Below are 18,858 nucleotides of genomic sequence, written 5' to 3' on the forward strand. Positions count from 1 at the left end.
CCATTTACCATTTAATATTACTCTGTACTAGATTTCTTCGTATTTTCTAATAATTCTATTTCTAGCTCTAGTTTTTTTATTTTTTATTTTGCAATTTTAATGTTGTATTCATGTTCTTCTGCTAGCATTTCCAGTTGTTATTTTTTTAATTGAGTGTTGCTCTCTAATATTTTTTCTTGTGTTGCTACTTTTCTGAAAAATCAAATATTTATCCTTTATTCCTAATTTGTTCTTAGTAAATAATAAGATTAATATAAACTTAAGGTAATCTTGCTTACATATTTTGAGGGCCCTTTTTATTATGAATGTTGTTTTTTTTTTCGTCAGTAGTAACGGCAGTCGTCACATTTTCATTTGGGGCATCTGAAAGTATTTTAGTTGTATTAATATAGACTAAAATAAAGTCTCATTTTCATGTTTTATTTGCGTACTTTTACTTCCTTTAAATATTCGTAATATGATTACAGGTTACAATATATAATATATTAAAGAAGATTTTAATTAAATATAATTTTTACCTTGGTCCATTATCACTTCTACCACATCATTGTATTCAAGGGGCATGTTTGAACGAGTAAAAGCACTACTAGATCCAGCTATTACTTCCTTAACTTCTAGGGGTTGTAATTGAACCTAAAAATATTCATTATATTGTTAAATTGTTATTTTTATATTAATTTAAGCAGTATTTTACAATAATAAATAAAAATCAATTGTGCTAACAGCTGTTTTGTTAGCATCACTGTCATAGTTATTGAATTCCACAATAAAATCATGTGGAGCAATAGCCATAATCGCTAGATCTTCTTGCGAAGGTGACTTAGGCTTTTCACCACCCCCTGTCTGCATTTGGTGATTTCTATGGGTGGACAAATTAGCTTTAGCAGCAAGCTTCATTCTTTTCCACGCTAATTTAACATCACCATCAGACCTATTCTTTCCCATGAGTACATTAATCCTGAAAATATTTAACAAACTTTGTTAATTTGCTTGGTAATAACTGATTATAATAATATTATAATTATAAAAAAAAAACGAAATACCTCTGTGCTATGTTTTACCATTCTTCAGTCTTTTTCTTGTTGGAAGAAGCTTTTGTATTTTTGTTCTCTATAATATGGCGGGATTGTGCAATTAATTCGCGTAGTACATCCTATAACATTTTAAATGTCGTTTAGCTTGAAATCCATGTATTATCTTTAACAAATTAAAAACTATATGACGGATTTTTTGTTTACTTACTTTTTCCTCAATACTCCAATTTTCAGATCTTTTTTTCTTCCGGTTATCCATCACAATAGTACAAATAATCAATAATCTATATAATAATACACTGATAATAAATTTTAAAGCTATTTGCAAAAGTTACCGCAATAGTTTTGTTTATTGTTATGGTTTCATATAACGCGCGGGAAGCTTACGTTTCGTAACACGCATTTAGATGTATTACCAGCTAATACAACATTAGTCAAAACTTAAAACCTATAAAAAAAGTGCAATCGAAGTTACAACTATTATTTATCTTGGAGCAAAATAACCACGTCTTAATATTTTTAATACTCCTAAACATTATTTAATCATTGACATTGTTTGAAAACGTTTTCATTTTTGTGTATATGGAACGTTGCGATTGAATGATATCGTATTGAACGAATGTTGTTTGTATTTGTCTGTGGTTTATATATAGGCCATAGTTCAGATGGCAGTACTAAGAAGTCTACGGTTTTTATGAGTTTTGTAATAAGGACAAATTTAAACCATGGTTTCTCAGATAAGCCTGGTTTTGTTAGTACAGGTTTAATCTAAGGTTTATTTCGCTTTTTGTAATAAGACGGTATATTTTTAACACATTGACAATCTGTTAAATAAATCGATAACAATTTACGTACATTGACTTATTGATACATCCTTTGGAAATCATAGGTGAGTTTTTATGTTTCTATCGTTATGGCCTCAGAAACGTTTTTGTTATTATTACATCATTTCATTTCACGATAAACTTCGCCTTTATTAACGGACAATAACTTGTTAAGGTGCTCTTCCTATCAAAGCGGCACGCTAGGTGTATTTTTAGAAGCTTTCTACAATAAATTTATAAAACATATGTAAAAATAAATTAAAAGCCATATTTTTACAAAATGTCTCTTAATTTTGGTAGTTTACATTTTTTGTAATATAGATGTCATTAATTTACAATAAATGCCTATAAAATTGTTGTTTCCGTGCATCTCCTTCTACAGTTCACATAATTTTTAATGTGTAACCAACACTACTAGACAGATAATTTAAGAATGATAATTTTGATAGTTTTAATTTTTCAAAAACACCCAAGCAGGTTTTGTTAAGAAATTATTCATAAATCTTAGCATCTTCCCGCTTAACTCAACCGCCGGAAACGTACGGAACGAGTGCCCAAGGCCATTTGCTCGACAGAGGATCTTAATTTTCAAATGCATTATGTATAACAAAAAACATCCATCTTATGTTTTTACTACCTATTATATTGAAGCGACGTTTAAGCCATGTAATTTAACAAACCAATGCTAAATCTTACAATTGTTGTTAACTATCTAAGAACAGACTGGCAGAGTTTCTCAATATTTCAGTGATATTGTAAATGAAATGAGTGTGAAAAAAATCATAATATTAAAACTGACGAAATGGTTCTAATTCTTTCAGATTATTCTCTTTTGTCATATTTATTACTACAATAATAATTTTCTTACGGTAGTAGTCATAATTAGTTTTTTTTATTGTAGGAATTAACTTGATTAGTAACTATGAATTCAATTCTCCTTTAAAATTATAAAGGTAATTATTTAATTGAATAAGGTTATCCTTTTAAAGTTTTTAAGTGTTAACCGGTTTATAATGGGGTTAGTAGATAAGATAAATTTTAAGTAACTTTTTTTTTATTAATCCAATGTTTGATGAAACTATACTAAACAATTATTTGCATCAGTGGAAGAATTGTACATGCTAATACTCTTTAAAAAAACAATCTAATAAACTTGGATCACAAGTATCTATACTTTTTTTTTTTTTTTTTTTTTTTTTGTTTTCGCGGAGAAAGTGTCTTATGACTACCGCTCAGCCTTCGTGGGGGGCGACTGAACGGTTATGTTGGGGTCACCGTGCCTTACGACCCGGCATTGCGCCGCCTGGATTTGATGTCGACCTTCAGGCGACCGCCGGGCCGAGTCCCTAACCTATGTACAACGCACGGCATACCAACTAAAACTCCGCGGTGGCCCTCTTCGGCGCATTAGGGACGACTGCGAGCTTCCTCTGACGGAAATGTCTAAGTCTGCTTCCACAGCCGCCCCTGCGCGGTGCCGCCTAGTGCGGCCCGTCTCCTGTGGGGTAGGGGCTCAGGAGCCCCAACGCACCGAAGGACGCCCTCGGCGTCTACGGCAGCATGAGGCCAACTGCACACTGCCGTCCATCCCGGGGTCAACCGAAAGATGTGCAAAAATGCACAAAAATGTACTAGGGCGGACAGCCCCCTGCTGCCCGCCGACGACCCCCATCGTGGCCCCTATTAGTCGCCTTTTACGACAGGCAGGGGATACCGTGGTGAAATTCTCCAAACGCCCCCAATCCACAGGGCGGGAGACGCCGGTCAGTCGTCCACCCGGCGCCTCCTACGTCTCCTCTGACGACGGGAGGGATCCTCTCTCTCCCGATCCCTCTCGGCACTCTCCTTCTGCGAGAGGACCACCTCGCAGAAGTGGGCCACCGCACGCCAGGCCTCCCGGCTGCCGACCATGGAAGCGATCACAGCCGGCAGCGAGAGGTCTCCTCCGACGACTGAAACGAGAGCGCTGCGCTCCTCCTCCCAGGCTGGGCAAGACTCCAACGTGTGTTGGGCCGTATCGCGCGGGCAGTTGTCACAATGGTGACACACGGCAGACTCCTCTACCCCTACTATCTGACACAGATACTCACCGAAGCAGCCATGCCCGGTGAGTACCTGCGTCAGGCGAAATGTTGCCACGCCGTGGCGCCTGTCCAGCCACTCAGCAAAGACAGGACGCACTGCCGCGACAGTCCGGAGCCCCGCTGACGGGGCCTCCAGCCTGAGACGCCACTCCTCCACGGCGGCTTGCCGTAGAGAGGCCTTCATGGCCTCCACCTCCTTCGGGGCCAGACTCTGCCCGCGATTTAACGCCCCTCCCTCCAATGGAAAGTGTCGGAGAGAGTTTTGGCGTCCAGATCCCAGGGCAGGAATCCGGCCAAAAGACAAGCCGCCTCGTACGAAACCGTGCGGTACGCCCTTACGGCCCGCTGCGCCACTACTCGCTGTGGGCCCCGCAGGAGAGCGACAGAACGCTTCCTCAGAGCGTCAGCCCAGATCGGGCTACCGTATAGTGCCATGGACCGCACGACCCCGTGGTACAACCTTCGGCAAGGGATACCAGGACCTTCCAGGTTGGGCAGCAGGCTAGAAAGAGCGCCCGCTGCCCTGGACAACTTTGTCCGCAACTTCGTGAAATGGATGCGGAATTCCCACCGGCTATCTAAGATTAAACCTAAATACTTCATATTATTTCCGATGGGAATCCGCACCCCCTCTACCACGATGTGGGCACCGGTTGGTGGTCCTCTCCGAGGCCCGTGGAAACAAATGGCCTCGGTCTTTTCGAGGGCCACCTTCAATCCTAGACGACGTATACGATTCACAACGTGACCGGTACCCACCGCCGCCAGAATCGCAGCGTCCTGGAAAGTCCTGGACGTCGCCGTGACCAGCGTGTCATCTGCGTAACACGTCACACCGACGCCCCAGAGATTGGCACCACGGAGCACCCAGTCGTACCCGATGTTCCACAAGAGGGGGCCAAGAACCGACCCCTGTGGAACACCGCACGACATCGCTCTTCGGTGCCACCCGTCAGCGCCCGGATACACCACGTCCCTGTCAGAAAGGTACGCGTGCACCAGACGCCGAAGATAGGGCGGCACCACGTGATACCGCAGTGCTTCATTGATGCAGGGCCAGGGTAGCGAATTGAAGGCATTCGAGATGTCTAAAGAGACTGCAATCACTACCTCTCCTCTGGCCACTGCATCTTCCGCCTGTGACTTGACCCGCAGACAAGTATCTATACTTATTAGAATAAACCATTACAAGAAGATTTAACTTGGTTCTATTTATTACCTGGTTCCTGCGTTAGTTTTTATGTTTCAAGTAACCTTTTATGACTACCGAAATTAAATCCTATGCTTATAATAATACACAAATACATACAGATACAGGCACTCTCGGCTTTTATCTCCGAAAAGATACTTTTTTTTAGTTTTAGTTTTTGAAGCAACGATAGTTAGACTAATCGAGATAAAAACCGTTCATCTTGTTTTTTTATAATCAAAAGATTTATTTAATATAAATTTTGTAACGCCACACGTAACAAAGGACTACATTTATTATATAGGAACAACTTTGAGAAACGATGATAGGCAGTTTTTCTATGAACTGGAAATTTAAAGTAATTTCCAACTTTTTACTGGGGTTAATATACGCCCATACTATATAAATTCAACCTTTACAATAATCAGGCTACAATTACTAAAGACGTTAAGGAATCACCATGGGCTCATTCAAAGTAAGTTGTTTTGTTAGACCAATTGTTTTACTATAAAATTGGATATAATAATTATTAATGAAACATTTTTATTGGAAATCCAGTAATTATCATAGTTAAAGATAACTAATTCACATAAATTGCTTGAGATATTTACCAATTCAACGGCATTTCTATTAAATCTCTACAAAATCTTTCTAAGATATCCCCACTGCTCAGCATTCAGATCATTGTAATTTGTGCTACTCAATGAAGGAAAGACCCACAGCCCACAGTAATCCATTAATCATAAAAGTCGTGACAATATACAAATGAATTCCTTATTCTCCAGGTTATTTTGCTCATAGCAGCAATTGCCGTGTTGCTATCAATAGTCGCTGCTCAGTTCGGTGGTCGTTCTAACGGCTTCGGAGGAGGTTTCGGGGGACGACCAGGTTACGGTGGCGGCTTCGGCGGTCGCCCAGGCTTCGCAGGTGGTTTTGGAGGTCGACCAGGTTACGGAGGTGGTTTTAGAGGTCAACCAGGTTACGGAGGTGGTTTCGGCGGCCGACCAGGTTACGAAGGTGGTTTCGGCCAAAGAGGTTTCGGCCCAGGTTTTGGATAAATATAAATGACTATGGCTTGATTTGTATTTTTATGTATTTGCAATAAAAATGATTCTAATCTAAATTTTGTAATTTTTTTTTAGTGGATAAGTAGTAACTGACAGACATCTTGTAACCTCTCCCAAATAGTGCCGCAACCCTATCTGCCACAACGTCGTTGTTTAAAGTTTAATATAAAATATTAAAACCAAACATATTACAACATTTAATCAATTGAAATTAAACTAATTTTCGGATTCTATCGCGGTTTTAGTATTTTATTTTGTCCCGACGTTTCGAAGACTTTGCAGACTTCAAGACAGTGTGAGCTCATTCGCGTAGATCGGACCACCAACAGCTAAAAAATTTGAAAAAAAGTTGTATAATTGTAAAATGTAGGTAGATATTGTAACTTTGACTTTACGGATGAACAACACCTCAGTCCCCCCCCATGACCATGAAGGCTGCAAAGTCTTCCTATCCTACATGGTAAAGTAAAATATGAAATAAATGATCATCAAAGTTTGAGGAACCTTGATTTGCGGTATTACTACGAACTTGTTTGGAATGGATCTCTATTTTTTACAAAGTTTACTAAACGATCGTATATAAATTCGAAGGCGACAAAAATTCGGCATAATCACTATAGACGCAAAGCATTCATCATGAAATCTGCCAAAGTAAGTTATATTAGTAACCACATAATTTATATTTTAGCTTAGTACGATAAGAACTTCTAGTAATTTCAAAATTTGATAAAGTGCTCACAAAAATATTGTTAAACCATATTCTTTTACAGTCTTTAAGCATGATCACGCGGATAAAACCTTAATAATAATAATGAAACAATTTCGCACTCTTAATAAAATAATGACCCATTCCAAAATTGCCAATTTGTGGAAATTTTCAAACAACCAATTTCTGTTTGGGACCTTTTAGTTTTTTCCCTTTTTTTTAATGCTATAGGTTTCATTTTTTACCTATGTCTGATGTCTCTCGGTATATTATTATACATAATATATTATTGATATAAAACATTTTTGCTTCACAGGTATTTCTACTAATAGCAATGATAGCAGTTATGCTATTATCAGTTGCCGCCCAGAACGGTTTCGGACGCCCGGGCAGCAACAGTGGTTTCGGCGGACGACCCTCAGGTAGCCGACCAAACTTTGGCGGCAGACCTGGTTCTGGAAACAGCGGATGGTTTGGAGGCACCAGGCCCGGCCCCAACGGACCGGGGACTGGATTTGAATATTAATATCTGAAAATACGGGCTTGTGATTTGATTTTATGTAAACATACTATAGGAATATATTTACTCTAATTATCGTAATAAAAAAGTGCAATCAGTTAACGCTACCATTATTTCTCTATACATAGACACCATGTATGTTTTATCCTATGAGCTTTAATAAATACTGCGATTCGACAACAAACAAATAAATAATAAGCATTTTCTTCAAATTACGAGTGACGACGCCTTTCATAAATAGGTTTCATCCGCATGCATTGACGAATTGCGTGTAAATATTAATTGTAAATGTGCTAAGTACCGTGAAAGTGTTAAGAATTAATTAAATTGTTTTTAGTATATAATTGCTACTTTAAAGTTACGCACGCAAATCACATTGCTATTATCTTATTCATGTAACATCGCCCTCTTGTTTTAAAACCTTGTCCATTGTGCAATATATACTCAATTATGTACTCATCTCTTGCGAAATATCTTCATTTTGGCTTTCACTTGACAAATTAACTTCTTAGATGGTTTCGCATTATTTTCTTATAAGTAATATAGTTTTTATCCAAGTGTTTTCACTTAATTAACTTTTCACATTTTAATTTCGATTTTGACGCTACTGTCTCAATTTCTGTTCATTTAATAATTTTAAGTAGTATATAATTTATAATAATTGCAGTTAAGATTTAATGATTTTATTCGCGTTATCGAATTCTCTAGACAGATGAGTAAACATAGTCGCATGACATACTTGTGATAAAATATCCGGAATATTATTTGGATACCAAAATAAATATTAGCAGTTACAAGTTAGAAGTTCTCAAACATTGTCAATAGCGATAATATGAATTGAAATAGCGTAGATAATATGAATTCGCCGACTGCCATATATGAAACTGCGTAGGTACTACGAATTCTGCAAATTGATATAACATCATGCCATATGTCTTAGGAGTAAGCAGAGGTCCATCAAAATATCATCATGTTAACAATTGGCAAATCACAATGAATAGGTCACCAACACTGCGGCATATTTTATTTGAATCATTAGAATTCAATAAGAAATGTGCCTTGCATTATTTATTATAATAGCTATATTAACGCCTTGATTGAATAAAGTACCAATTTTCGATGATTTCTAAAACTTTCTCGAATTTTCAAGGAAAAGATATCTCGACTATTCATAAAACCTGCACAAAATTGATCAATATTATTAACAATACTTAAAAATGTATATAATCGCAGTTTGAGATCAACTGATTTCATCGCTTCTCGGAAAACGAATGTAAATATTCCATATATAGAGACATAGGTATAGAGGTATGTACTACGTATTACTTCAATGTCTAAAGCAAACAAAAGGCACAAAAAGATCAAGCATCGTCTAATACACACGTACTGACTTATGCATATAATGGGAATCTTCAAGGTATTTGTTGTGGTTATTTAACTTTATTATTGTTTCACTATGGAATCGTTTGGGTAATATACGACTTTCAGAAAGAACATAATATCCGGCTACCGCACATTTTATTAGATTAGCTTTTTTCTTTATTAATTCTAAAATATTTATAATTAATTTCCAGTATTTTAATAACGTGATTAATTTTGTGACTAAAAGTTTTTCCTGAAAAGGCTTGATTTGTTTTGACAATGCGTTTTGTGGGTCTGAAATACTTCTGATAAGCGACTACACTATCTAAAATAAGTTGTGTAAATTTAGCATTAAATTATAAACTATTTAAACCTTTTATCGAAAAGAAATAATATGTTGTTGGATATTATATAAAAAATGTTTCATTATGTTTTTGTTTGCTAATTTAAAATTTGTGATATATAATATGCCTCAAAACAAAATTATTGAAAATTAAAGATGTAAGTACTTACTCAATAACAATATGACACAGAAAGCAAAGGTAAAAAATAAAACAAGCTTTAAAGTATTTTCTAACACTTCTATACTTCAATATATGTATAAATTACTATGATAACAATATTGTTTTCAGTTCACACTTATAGTATCTGCACTGACCTTGTTAGTCCCTGATGTAAGCGCCTATTATCGCGGCGGCTACGGAGGCTACTATAACGGTTTTAACGTCTTGGGAAATGGAAGTCCAAGTTTTGGAGGTGGATATAGACAACTTGGCCACAATGGCATCGCTTATGAAGCAGCATCGGGTCTCAGTGGAATCGGTCATGGCGGCCATACTCTGAGCGGTTTGAATACCAATTTAAACAACATCAATCGAGGCATTGAAGGTACATATTATAGACAAAATAACCTCGCTCATGGGGCAGCTCCAGGCCTCAGTGGTTTTGGCCAAAATCATTACGGCCTTAGTGGATTCGGCCCAGGCGGCCATAGTCTGAGCGGTTTTCGACAAAGAAAGCACAGACTAAGCGGTTTTGGCCCGGGACCTTTTGAACAAAACGATTTTAGGCAGTACTATAGAAATGGTTACCGCCGTTAAAGGAATTTATCGAGAAACGCCCCCATTAAAGTAATGTATGTATTGCATTTATGACCTAAATTTTTTGTATCAATCTAATTTTCTTTATCATTCCGTATACTAAGCAAATGGCGTGCGCGGATTATTAAATACCTGAGTCATGAAGTGCAGGAAAGCGCTGCCGAGTTGTATAGCTAGTTTCGATCCATTTCTTAGGCCATCTCGTTGCAAAAACCCCGAGAACAAAGAGGGAGGCGGCGTCTCCTTAACCTCTTGAACTGGTGGTACAATAACTGGAACCGATTTCTCAACACTATTCAAGTAATTATTGATTGATGGTACACGGGATATGTCTGTATTAAGATTATTTGGAATAGGTGTAGGAACTAATACTATAGGTGGAGCTTGAATTGGAATAGGAGGAACTGGCGTTATAAGTACGGGGGGCGCTTCTGTCGGAACGACAATTACTTCTTTGTGCACTATTGGTGCTGGCTCTTCTACTGGTACGATTGGAGTTTCGGATACTATATTTTCAACCACTGGTGCCGCGGAGGGCGTAACAAGAGGTATTTCTTGTTCGACTTTTTCATGTATGATTTCTTCATCATGATGCTCTACTACTGGTGCTACTGGAAGAATTGCTGGTCGAGGAACTTCAGGCACAACGTAGGCAGGTACTGGCACTGGTGTGACAATCACTTCTGGCTCTTTTATATTTATATCTTCCCTCTTGGCAATTTCGTGTTTCATTCCAAAACTACCGAACGGTGTCCATTTCTCTTTTATAAATGCTATAGGTTTAATTGGAAATGGTATGAGTGAGATATCAATGCCTTTCTTGATACTTAATCCTTGGAATATCGTCACTGAGTTCACTTCTCCGAGTAGAATGGTGGTCAGTAACACAGATATCTGTTAACAAAATCAAAAGAACGACAATTAAGTACGCTTAATTTTCCTTAACATTTTGTTTAGTTAATATTTAATTATGTTTTAATACCTGAACCAGTTTCGTCATGTTGTCGTGGATGTTGCAACAATAATAAACTGTAAACTGATTCACGACTTTAAATATTATTATTTTTTCCCATTGAAAGTCTTGAAGAACTGAAGGCATTTTAATGTCCTTATTGAAGAATCACGCTACTTTATTACTCACGGCATTGTTTCTACAGATTAATTATGAATAAAACATCAGTAATGAACTTTGTTCAGGGTTTCTGTGCCAGGATTTGTCTTGACCCCCTTATTTTACTTCCGATAACCTAGTTTTATGTTGTATCAATTAATATCATCTAACTATAATCTAGATCAGATGAATTTTTCACCGGATTAAAACAAGAGGACGTAACTAAAAATACTCGTTTATAATTCTCTCTTCATGGTCAAATTATAATATGCAAAACCGCTCCCTCCACCGTACATAATTTACCTAAGTCTAACAGGGATCTACTCTTACTAATATTATAATACAAAAGTTTGTGAAAATCTTTGGATGTTTGTTAGAAATAAGCTCAGAAACAGCTGAAGGGATTTGGATGAAATTTGGCACACGGATAGACCATGTCTTGAATTAACATATAGAATATAAAATGACTATTTTTTATCCGGTAATTTTCTGAATATGGGAAATTATGGACTGTTTTATCTGATTCTTTTATAGATGGCGCTGACGTCGTACAATGTTTTATAGAGTTTTGTATCGGGAAAGGTGTTCCACGCAAACGAAGGCACGAGGTACAACTAGCAAAAAATCCACTCTATTAGTGTTTACTGTCCGCTTTAAAATTATAAACAATACTTTATAATCCTGAGAATAATTCATTCAAGTCTAATGATAGGACAGCACACTTGGCTAAGCAATTAACCTTTTTTTTCAGTGGGCATGGCAAAGTGACGCCACTGCACCTAATGGTAAACGGACTGGGGTCCAATAGAATTTTGACTTACGAGAGATGATTACCCCTCGACAGTCGACACAATTATGCCGGCCTGTTGGAATCGAATATACACAGGCTGATCCCAGGACGCGACACACTGACGTGGGCCACTATGCTCGGTTTTAACATCTTACGGGTAACTAATTGTTGTTCCGCAGTTCTTAATTATCAGTTATCCAATAGCTTTACACTATATTGTCTTTGTTATATTATTATTAGCATCTTATAAATACTTTTGCCTGGTAAAAACGCCGCTATACGATAATGTGCAGGGTGAACATTGGAAAAGTATTCCATACGAAACAGCTATCATGTATATAGACTGCACATAATGGCCTGCATATCCAAACAGTAGTATATCAAGAAAGTAAATCAATCGGTTTCGAAATTATGAACTGAATACTGATTACGGCCAGAATGCATATATAGTTTTATAGAAGAATCATATAATATATATAATAGCATATACCTATACTTCAGTAATTGCAAAAGCCACGCTGTTAATAGTTTTGGAGTCTCCGATATTTCTAACTGTACAAAGCAAGGAAAAATCTCTCCTCGTAGAACATTCTAGAAGCTAGGTAATGATAATTATCATAATTTATAGTATTACCACCTTATTGGTCCTATGTCAACGCACTACGAAGGCTGCCATGCCGTCAGCAGTGAGAAACCGATTTGTTATCAGAGCAATGCTCCGTCCTAAGATAAATAACGTCTATGAATAAGAGGGTTAGATAATAATATGACATCGTATACACACTCATCGACAGTCAGTAGTATATGACTCATTAGCCTTTTTACTTTCTATAATTTTAGTAACACGTGAAATGAAATGAAATAAAATTATTTATTTGAATCCGTAAAATGTTATACATTATTTAGATTCCGTCAATATTAGCTCTACCACCAGTTCGGAAAGCAGTTCTCACCAGAGAAGAAAGGGCAAGAAATTCTGGTGTTGCTCGTCTCAAAATCAGTTTAAGGTAAAGACTACAATACATGATACGGAGAGGAGAAAAAAAACACAGTTGTTTTTTATTGTTGTTTGGAGCATTTCATTTATATTCTCGTAAAATAAGGAATAAATTAATTGAAATTTTTATATGAATGCACAACCCTCTCAGGAATCATGATTTTCTTCTTTCCTCTTTTTTTTTCTTCTTTAGTACATGGTACAGAATGGTACAAAAATCAAAAGCATAATAATAACTTCCTCATACATCGTAAAATGTCAATGTAGCGTGTAGAATAATATATAATGTTTCTATTAAAATACAGATCGATAGTTGTTAGCAGGAAAAATGATTTATCGTCTTGAGCTAGAATAAATATTATTATGTAAGTGCGCGCATCACAATAAAAACATAAGCCGTCTGACGCAGAAGCTGCTTTGTGACTAAAGTGTTATTTATGTTTTTTAAACTATCTTAACTGTTTTTTACTAAGATTATCTTGACTGAGTTTGTTACTAAAGAACCGTATTTACATACACTTAGATCTAACATTGCGTATCCAAGCACAACAAAAAGGAAACACTATTTTGAAACACTTGAGAAAGTCTATTTACTTTAAATCCACGTAACGTACGAATTTACAGTGTAGAGCTAATACATTTTAGTCACGATACACCAAAGTACCATAATATTCGCATAAAAGAAAGTTGAGCCGTGTGGGGATGATTGGTATTCCGACGAGGCAAATAAACAGACAGTAGTGTTAAAGTTGTCATTTGTATCGCAGTTAAAAATAGAATCAATAATGATAAAAAGGAAAACAATTTTGAGGTTATAGCAAACAATTTAATGATAATGATGTGAAGTGAATTTAGGAAAGCGATAGTGAATTGGACTTCTTCTGAACGTTGTTTTTAAAAATAAGTATTATCCGTTATTTGATATATAATTTTGAGTGAATACTAACAATTGTTTATGAAGGATTGTTATTCGAATAAAAATAAAGGTAAGCATTGAATATGGTTTAGTATTATGACTGAAAATAAATAATTCGATTCAAAATGCGAGTTCTTGATAAAACATTTTGTAAAATTAATTTATTTGAATATTACTCCATGTCGGTAAAAATACTGTTGTACTCTACAATTTACTCTATTCTCTGTTGTTCTTGAATAAAATAAAATATCGAATGATCTTTATGAAAATATAGTAAACCAACATAATGATTCGTCGTAGTGTGTCCAATTTAGTCAACTGGCTTAATTTTTTTTTTTATAATCTCCGCCGACCACCTTTCTAAGACTAGTTTAGAACGAATGAGAACATCAAATTATATGTGACTCATAACCTAAAATCCTTTTTGGACATTTGTAGCTAACAATCATGCAATTTTAGAACAGGAGCATAGTGTGATCGAACATAGTCCGGTTCCCAACATACCGCATTTTTTTTAAATTAAGTATATTAAAACATTATTAACTCAATTCAAATTATGCGGGTTTATACATCTGCGATCAAAAACGACATTGCATCTGCGGCTGGTTCCAAATACACCATTATTTTAAAAATAGCTCAAATTTTTTGTAATGCCTCGTCATGAAGCCAACTTATTATATTAAGTATATAGAAATTTAGTGTACCATTGTTTGTAATGTTACACAACAGTTTGACGCTAAATGATTATAAACTTTATTCCTTTTTGCCTCTTGTTCCATTTTCACAAGATTTTACTGAACTCAGTTGAAAATTCATTCTCCCCCAAAAGTTTCTTATACAAAAATTATATTGTTGAAAAATAATATACTATTTATTTATGCTAAATCATTTCGTAATGATTTGAAACTTTGTAGCTTTACTAATACTTACTTGTCGATAGCATACATGTACTTACGTTAATTTAATTATACGGGCCATGGCAGAACTCATTTTTTTTAACACTCACAATCCATGGTTGCAAAAAAAATGTTGTAATGTAAAAACATACAAGACATTTTTGTTTATTGTTTTACTATAAAATATGTTACAATTTAATAAAAAGTTTTTCCTTATTTCCTTCATGAAACGAATTTATGCAAATTTAAAAATAAAACGGCCCGCAATAGTTCCGTTACTTAGTTGGTTATTTACATTATATTTCACTAAAACTTATACTCACTTGCACTTGTTGAGAATAACATAAGTTTTGATATTTTTTTTAACTAATTGCACAATTTAGGAAGATAACCACCTTAATGTTGAAGAACATAATAATACATTAAACTTATACCAATTATTAATTTTAATTAATTTCATATAATTTCCCTTCCAAAGTTCGAGTTACTCTAACATACTTAATTTATTTATTTGTTGAACTAAGGAAAGGTAAAGTGATTTGTGAGATCAATATACACTTACGTAAAACCGCAGATGACAATGAACACGTATGAAATCAATGATATTTGAAAAAATATATCATTGTATGAATTATGTACTCATAAAGTCCTCATCGTAATCTTTTTGACGTACAAAATTGATGAAAATTACTTACCACAGCGTTATTATAAATAATCCTTAAAAACAATATTAAACGAAATAAACATATTTATAAAGGTCGACCCCCGATAATAACAAACATAAGAGGTCAGGTAAGTTAATAATAAGTACATTTTATTTAAGTAAGACCCCGAACTGGTCAGTCAGTAAAAAAAAATAGAATAATTAATAAAGATTTAATCGCGATTTGTTATTGTATATTACAAATGTATATAATATAATTGTAAACGTAGATTGATATTGTAACTTTGACTCTGTCACCAATACCCTGGTCCACCTCGTAACCACAGGGGCTGCAAAATCTTCGAAACGTCCGGAGAAATTTATAATATAAAAAATCGCTGGTGGTTACTGGTGATAGGTCTCTTATATTTGAGAGTTCGCCTGGGTAGGTACCACCGCAATGTCTATTTCTGTCGCCAAGCTGCAGTGTGTAGTCACTGTTGTGTTCCGGTTTGAAGGATATTGTAGCCAGTGTAATTACTGGACATAATAAGACTTAACATATCATGGCTCAGGAAGGCGAGCGCAGTGGTATATCAAAAAATACTTTGTAATTCAAGGTGTTGTATGGTGTTTCTACTATTTATGGGCGGTCGTATCACTTACCATCAGGCGAACGGCAAGCTCGTCTCGTCATTCGAAGCAATAAAAAAACCGTGGTAAAACCTGATTTTTTTTTTCAAAACATAATATTCGCCTACACTGAGAAATCATTATAGCATATTGTTATTTGGTCGAAGTAATATTTCACGAAGTTTATGCAATGTATAATATACCGGGAGGTCGTAGTTCTATAATTAGCTATTGTTTCATTAAGAAACCAGTTGCTTTCTTTACAATTCGCAAGCCAGAAATATTTTGGTCTTAATTAGGTACTTTCTACAAAAAAATGCTTCAGTTCTTGCTTCCAAACCCCCGAGAATCCACACAGTTATAGAAATAATATCAGTCTAAGTGGAACGGTTTCACACACCATTTGATTTTACGGTCACTTCACCATAGTTACCTTATAACACCTCAATGATTATTGATTCCAGCTGTGTCGACGGACTATTTAATATGACATTACCATCGGACTACCCGTTGTATTGTGTTGTATTATATTCTGCGCAAAAGTTCGAGAAATATCTATTTTCTAATTATATCGTAATTTAACTTAAAACAGATTTATGACATTAAAAACCTTAAACCTTACCATCAAATACCTTATAGTATAATCACGAATTTTGGGACTATAATCTTTTGTTTTGTGTTCCATATAATTGGAACTACAACAAATAACTAATAATAACTCATCTTAGTTACTCGCTTGTAAGAAATTGCATCATTAATTGTAGATAGTTTTATATTCTATTGGCCGTGACTCTGCCCGCGTGCTAAAGTTTTTCCCGGATAAATATTTTCCCGGCAAAAAATCCTATAGCACCCAGGACAAATGTAGCTTCCTATTAGTAAAATAATTTATAAATAGGTTCAGTATTTCTAAAGATTAGCCCCTTCAAACAAATACTCACATTTTTTTATCTTTATAATATTAGTACAGATTAATGTGTTGCATGCTTTGTTAGGAACAAACATCTTGCAACCTTATATCCCACTCAATGTATTGATTTATTTCGAAACTTATAGCGACCCACTAAAATCCGATAAAAAATGTTAAATAAAAATAAATAATTATACCTGTTGGTCATGGCTTCCTCTAATACTAAAAGAGTTTTGGTCTTATTTCGAATTGGTGAACTTCCCATACTTATTAAATGTTAAGTACTTACTTCAAGTAGATATTAGCTCGTCTTTTATTTTCAAATAGCAAGTCAGAGACAATTTGTGCATTATTTGAATGCACCCACACTCTAAAGAACTTATTTATTTATATCCATCCCATGATGTGATAGCAACAATACTAAAACATTGCCATCATACTCAAATGTATCCTTCGAATTAAAAACTCAGTTATATTTCTGTTAGCCGAACCAAGATTGAAACTATACGCCCTATATCTCGGCCAAGTCCAAAGGCATTAGTTGCAAGTATTGTTCTGAGTGTCATATACCTATAGATGTAGGTAATATTACATCAGGCATAATGAATTAACTTCACATCGTTGTTTTCGCTGCCATCATCATTGCTAGTAGTATGTCAACATTACATAACAGCTTTCCTTGAAATAAACAGGTTCTCCATAATGCCAAGCCCCCGAATTAAATCATAAACAATGTGTTATATAACTATTTGAGTGCTAATGTAAAACATAGAAATGAGTCAATATCCAAACTGAATCTAGTTTTAAAGAGCTCATTTGTTTAGCGATATTGAGATATGTGTAAATTTAACTTATTTTTCTAAAGCGTCTAAAACATTCTGATTCATTTCATACGTTTAGTTTACAGAGTAAGAAGTCATGACAAATTAATGATTTATATGATTGCATAAAAGGTGAACTTGTATAATATTTGGTATTATTAACACATCACGGATAAAAATCCGTGGTGCTTTACAACTGACTTTTCTATATAGTTGTAAATGTCTGCATAGTTAAGGTTCAAATGCCGCCTTAGTGCATTATTATTTTGTCTCTCGCTATACCATCGACGAAAGTGTATAAACAATATTTCCAACCCCGCCCTATCTTTCTATTTGATTGTTTTCATTGCGGGATATAGACAAATTAGTGTTTCCTGATACTCGCCGAGCTTCACCACTCGTTGTCATAAAATGCTTGCCACTGCTGAGCCTGGCTTACAGGAGTTGTAGTGATGGATGGAGGGCGGGAAAGTCTCTAACACAAAATAGCTTAGTTTCGATTTTTAGCTGCTATGACATAATAGCCTCTTGAAGTTACAAGTCAACGAGTAATGATCTTAACACTAATATCAAAAACTGCATATCGGTAATGAATACACAATAATATACAATCAGACTCATATCGTCAAGTGGGTGAGTGAGCAGACGTGAAAATCGTACTTCCTATTCGCTCATTCCCGTCCTATAGATTAAGGTAACTGACCGCCAATGACCGCCATTATGAGATAATTTCCAGTCCTGAAGAAATTGTGACAGTCTTCTCACAATTCAAGTGTTTGTGGCCTTTTCTCGAGATCGGACTCAGGACTTTAGCAGTTTCATAGACTGAGTAGGCTACCATTAAAAGTGCTTTTTCGAACCAAAAAACTTCCTACCCGAATGTAAAAACGCCTATAGAAAAATTACGATTAAATACCTCTAATAGACTATTTTGTAACAACTTTATATTCAAACGAACCGTTTTATTATTTCAGAACCATGGCAGGCGTAAAACTTCTTTTTACAATTATCGTCATAGCAATGGTGATATCGACTTGCAAAGGGGGTATTTTAGAAAATATATTCCAATACATCTTCCAGCAAGCGACGGGCAAGCGCAGTATCTCAGAAGCCATCACGGATTACCTCGACGTGGCATTTCCTAAGGACGATAAAGAGACAAGGGTAATGAAACACATATTTATGATGCTTTCTGATGAAGGTGATCACGAAAGTCAGGCTGCTGGGATGGAGTACCTCTTGGATTGATGATTTG

General features: G+C 35.6%; 4 protein-coding genes across 9 annotated transcripts; 2 read left to right on the forward strand and 2 right to left on the reverse strand.

Annotated features, from left to right (window-relative positions):
- Nucleotides 1–64: 64 nt before the first annotated feature.
- LOC119189489 lies at nucleotides 65–1,508 on the reverse strand. 2 transcript variants are annotated; one of them, XM_037439343.1, is made up of 5 exons: nucleotides 1,044–1,508; nucleotides 724–958; nucleotides 519–633; nucleotides 279–363; nucleotides 65–192 (listed from the first exon to the last, which is right to left on the reverse strand). In XM_037439343.1, the coding sequence occupies exons 2-5, from the start codon at nucleotides 943–945 to the stop codon at nucleotides 138–140; spliced, it is 477 nt and encodes a 158-aa protein (XP_037295240.1). In that variant the 5' UTR covers nucleotides 946–958; nucleotides 1,044–1,508; the 3' UTR covers nucleotides 65–137. The 2 variants fall into 2 exon arrangements, with proteins under 2 accessions (XP_037295240.1, XP_037295239.1); XM_037439342.1 differs by having other exon boundaries at nucleotides 724–1,508.
- Nucleotides 1,509–5,502: 3,994 nt separating this feature from the next.
- On the forward strand, nucleotides 5,503–6,254 carry LOC115446259 (H/ACA ribonucleoprotein complex subunit GAR1). The gene is made up of 2 exons (XM_030172854.2): nucleotides 5,503–5,606; nucleotides 5,917–6,254. Exons 1-2 carry the CDS (start codon nucleotides 5,592–5,594, stop codon nucleotides 6,187–6,189), a joined length of 288 nt encoding a protein of 95 aa, XP_030028714.1. The 5' UTR covers nucleotides 5,503–5,591; the 3' UTR covers nucleotides 6,190–6,254.
- A 485-nt stretch (nucleotides 6,255–6,739) lies between these two features.
- On the forward strand, nucleotides 6,740–18,809 carry LOC115446269. Of its 5 annotated transcripts, XR_005112436.1 has the most exons (6): nucleotides 6,740–6,849; nucleotides 7,221–8,841; nucleotides 9,419–9,921; nucleotides 11,532–11,605; nucleotides 11,749–11,944; nucleotides 18,578–18,757. XR_005112436.1 is itself a non-coding variant. In XM_037439344.1 (5 exons), the coding sequence occupies exons 2-5, from the start codon at nucleotides 8,818–8,820 to the stop codon at nucleotides 11,803–11,805; spliced, it is 411 nt and encodes a 136-aa protein (XP_037295241.1). In that variant the 5' UTR covers nucleotides 6,740–6,849; nucleotides 7,221–8,817; the 3' UTR covers nucleotides 11,806–12,673. The 5 variants fall into 5 exon arrangements, 1 of the variants encoding a protein (XP_037295241.1); XR_005112438.1 differs by lacking the exon at nucleotides 9,419–9,921 and having other exon boundaries at nucleotides 11,749–13,770; nucleotides 18,578–18,809; XR_005112435.1 differs by lacking the exon at nucleotides 18,578–18,757 and having other exon boundaries at nucleotides 11,749–12,673.
- Nucleotides 9,347–10,945, reverse strand: LOC115446260 (repetitive proline-rich cell wall protein 2). The gene is made up of 2 exons (XM_030172855.2): nucleotides 10,869–10,945; nucleotides 9,347–10,780 (listed from the first exon to the last, which is right to left on the reverse strand). Exons 1-2 carry the CDS (start codon nucleotides 10,884–10,886, stop codon nucleotides 9,986–9,988), a joined length of 813 nt encoding a protein of 270 aa, XP_030028715.2. The 5' UTR covers nucleotides 10,887–10,945; the 3' UTR covers nucleotides 9,347–9,985.
- Nucleotides 18,810–18,858: the final 49 nt, after the last annotated feature.

This window comes from Manduca sexta, chromosome 16, assembly GCF_014839805.1.
Source record: "Manduca sexta isolate Smith_Timp_Sample1 chromosome 16, JHU_Msex_v1.0, whole genome shotgun sequence".
Taxonomy (NCBI): Eukaryota; Metazoa; Arthropoda; class Insecta; order Lepidoptera; family Sphingidae; genus Manduca; species Manduca sexta.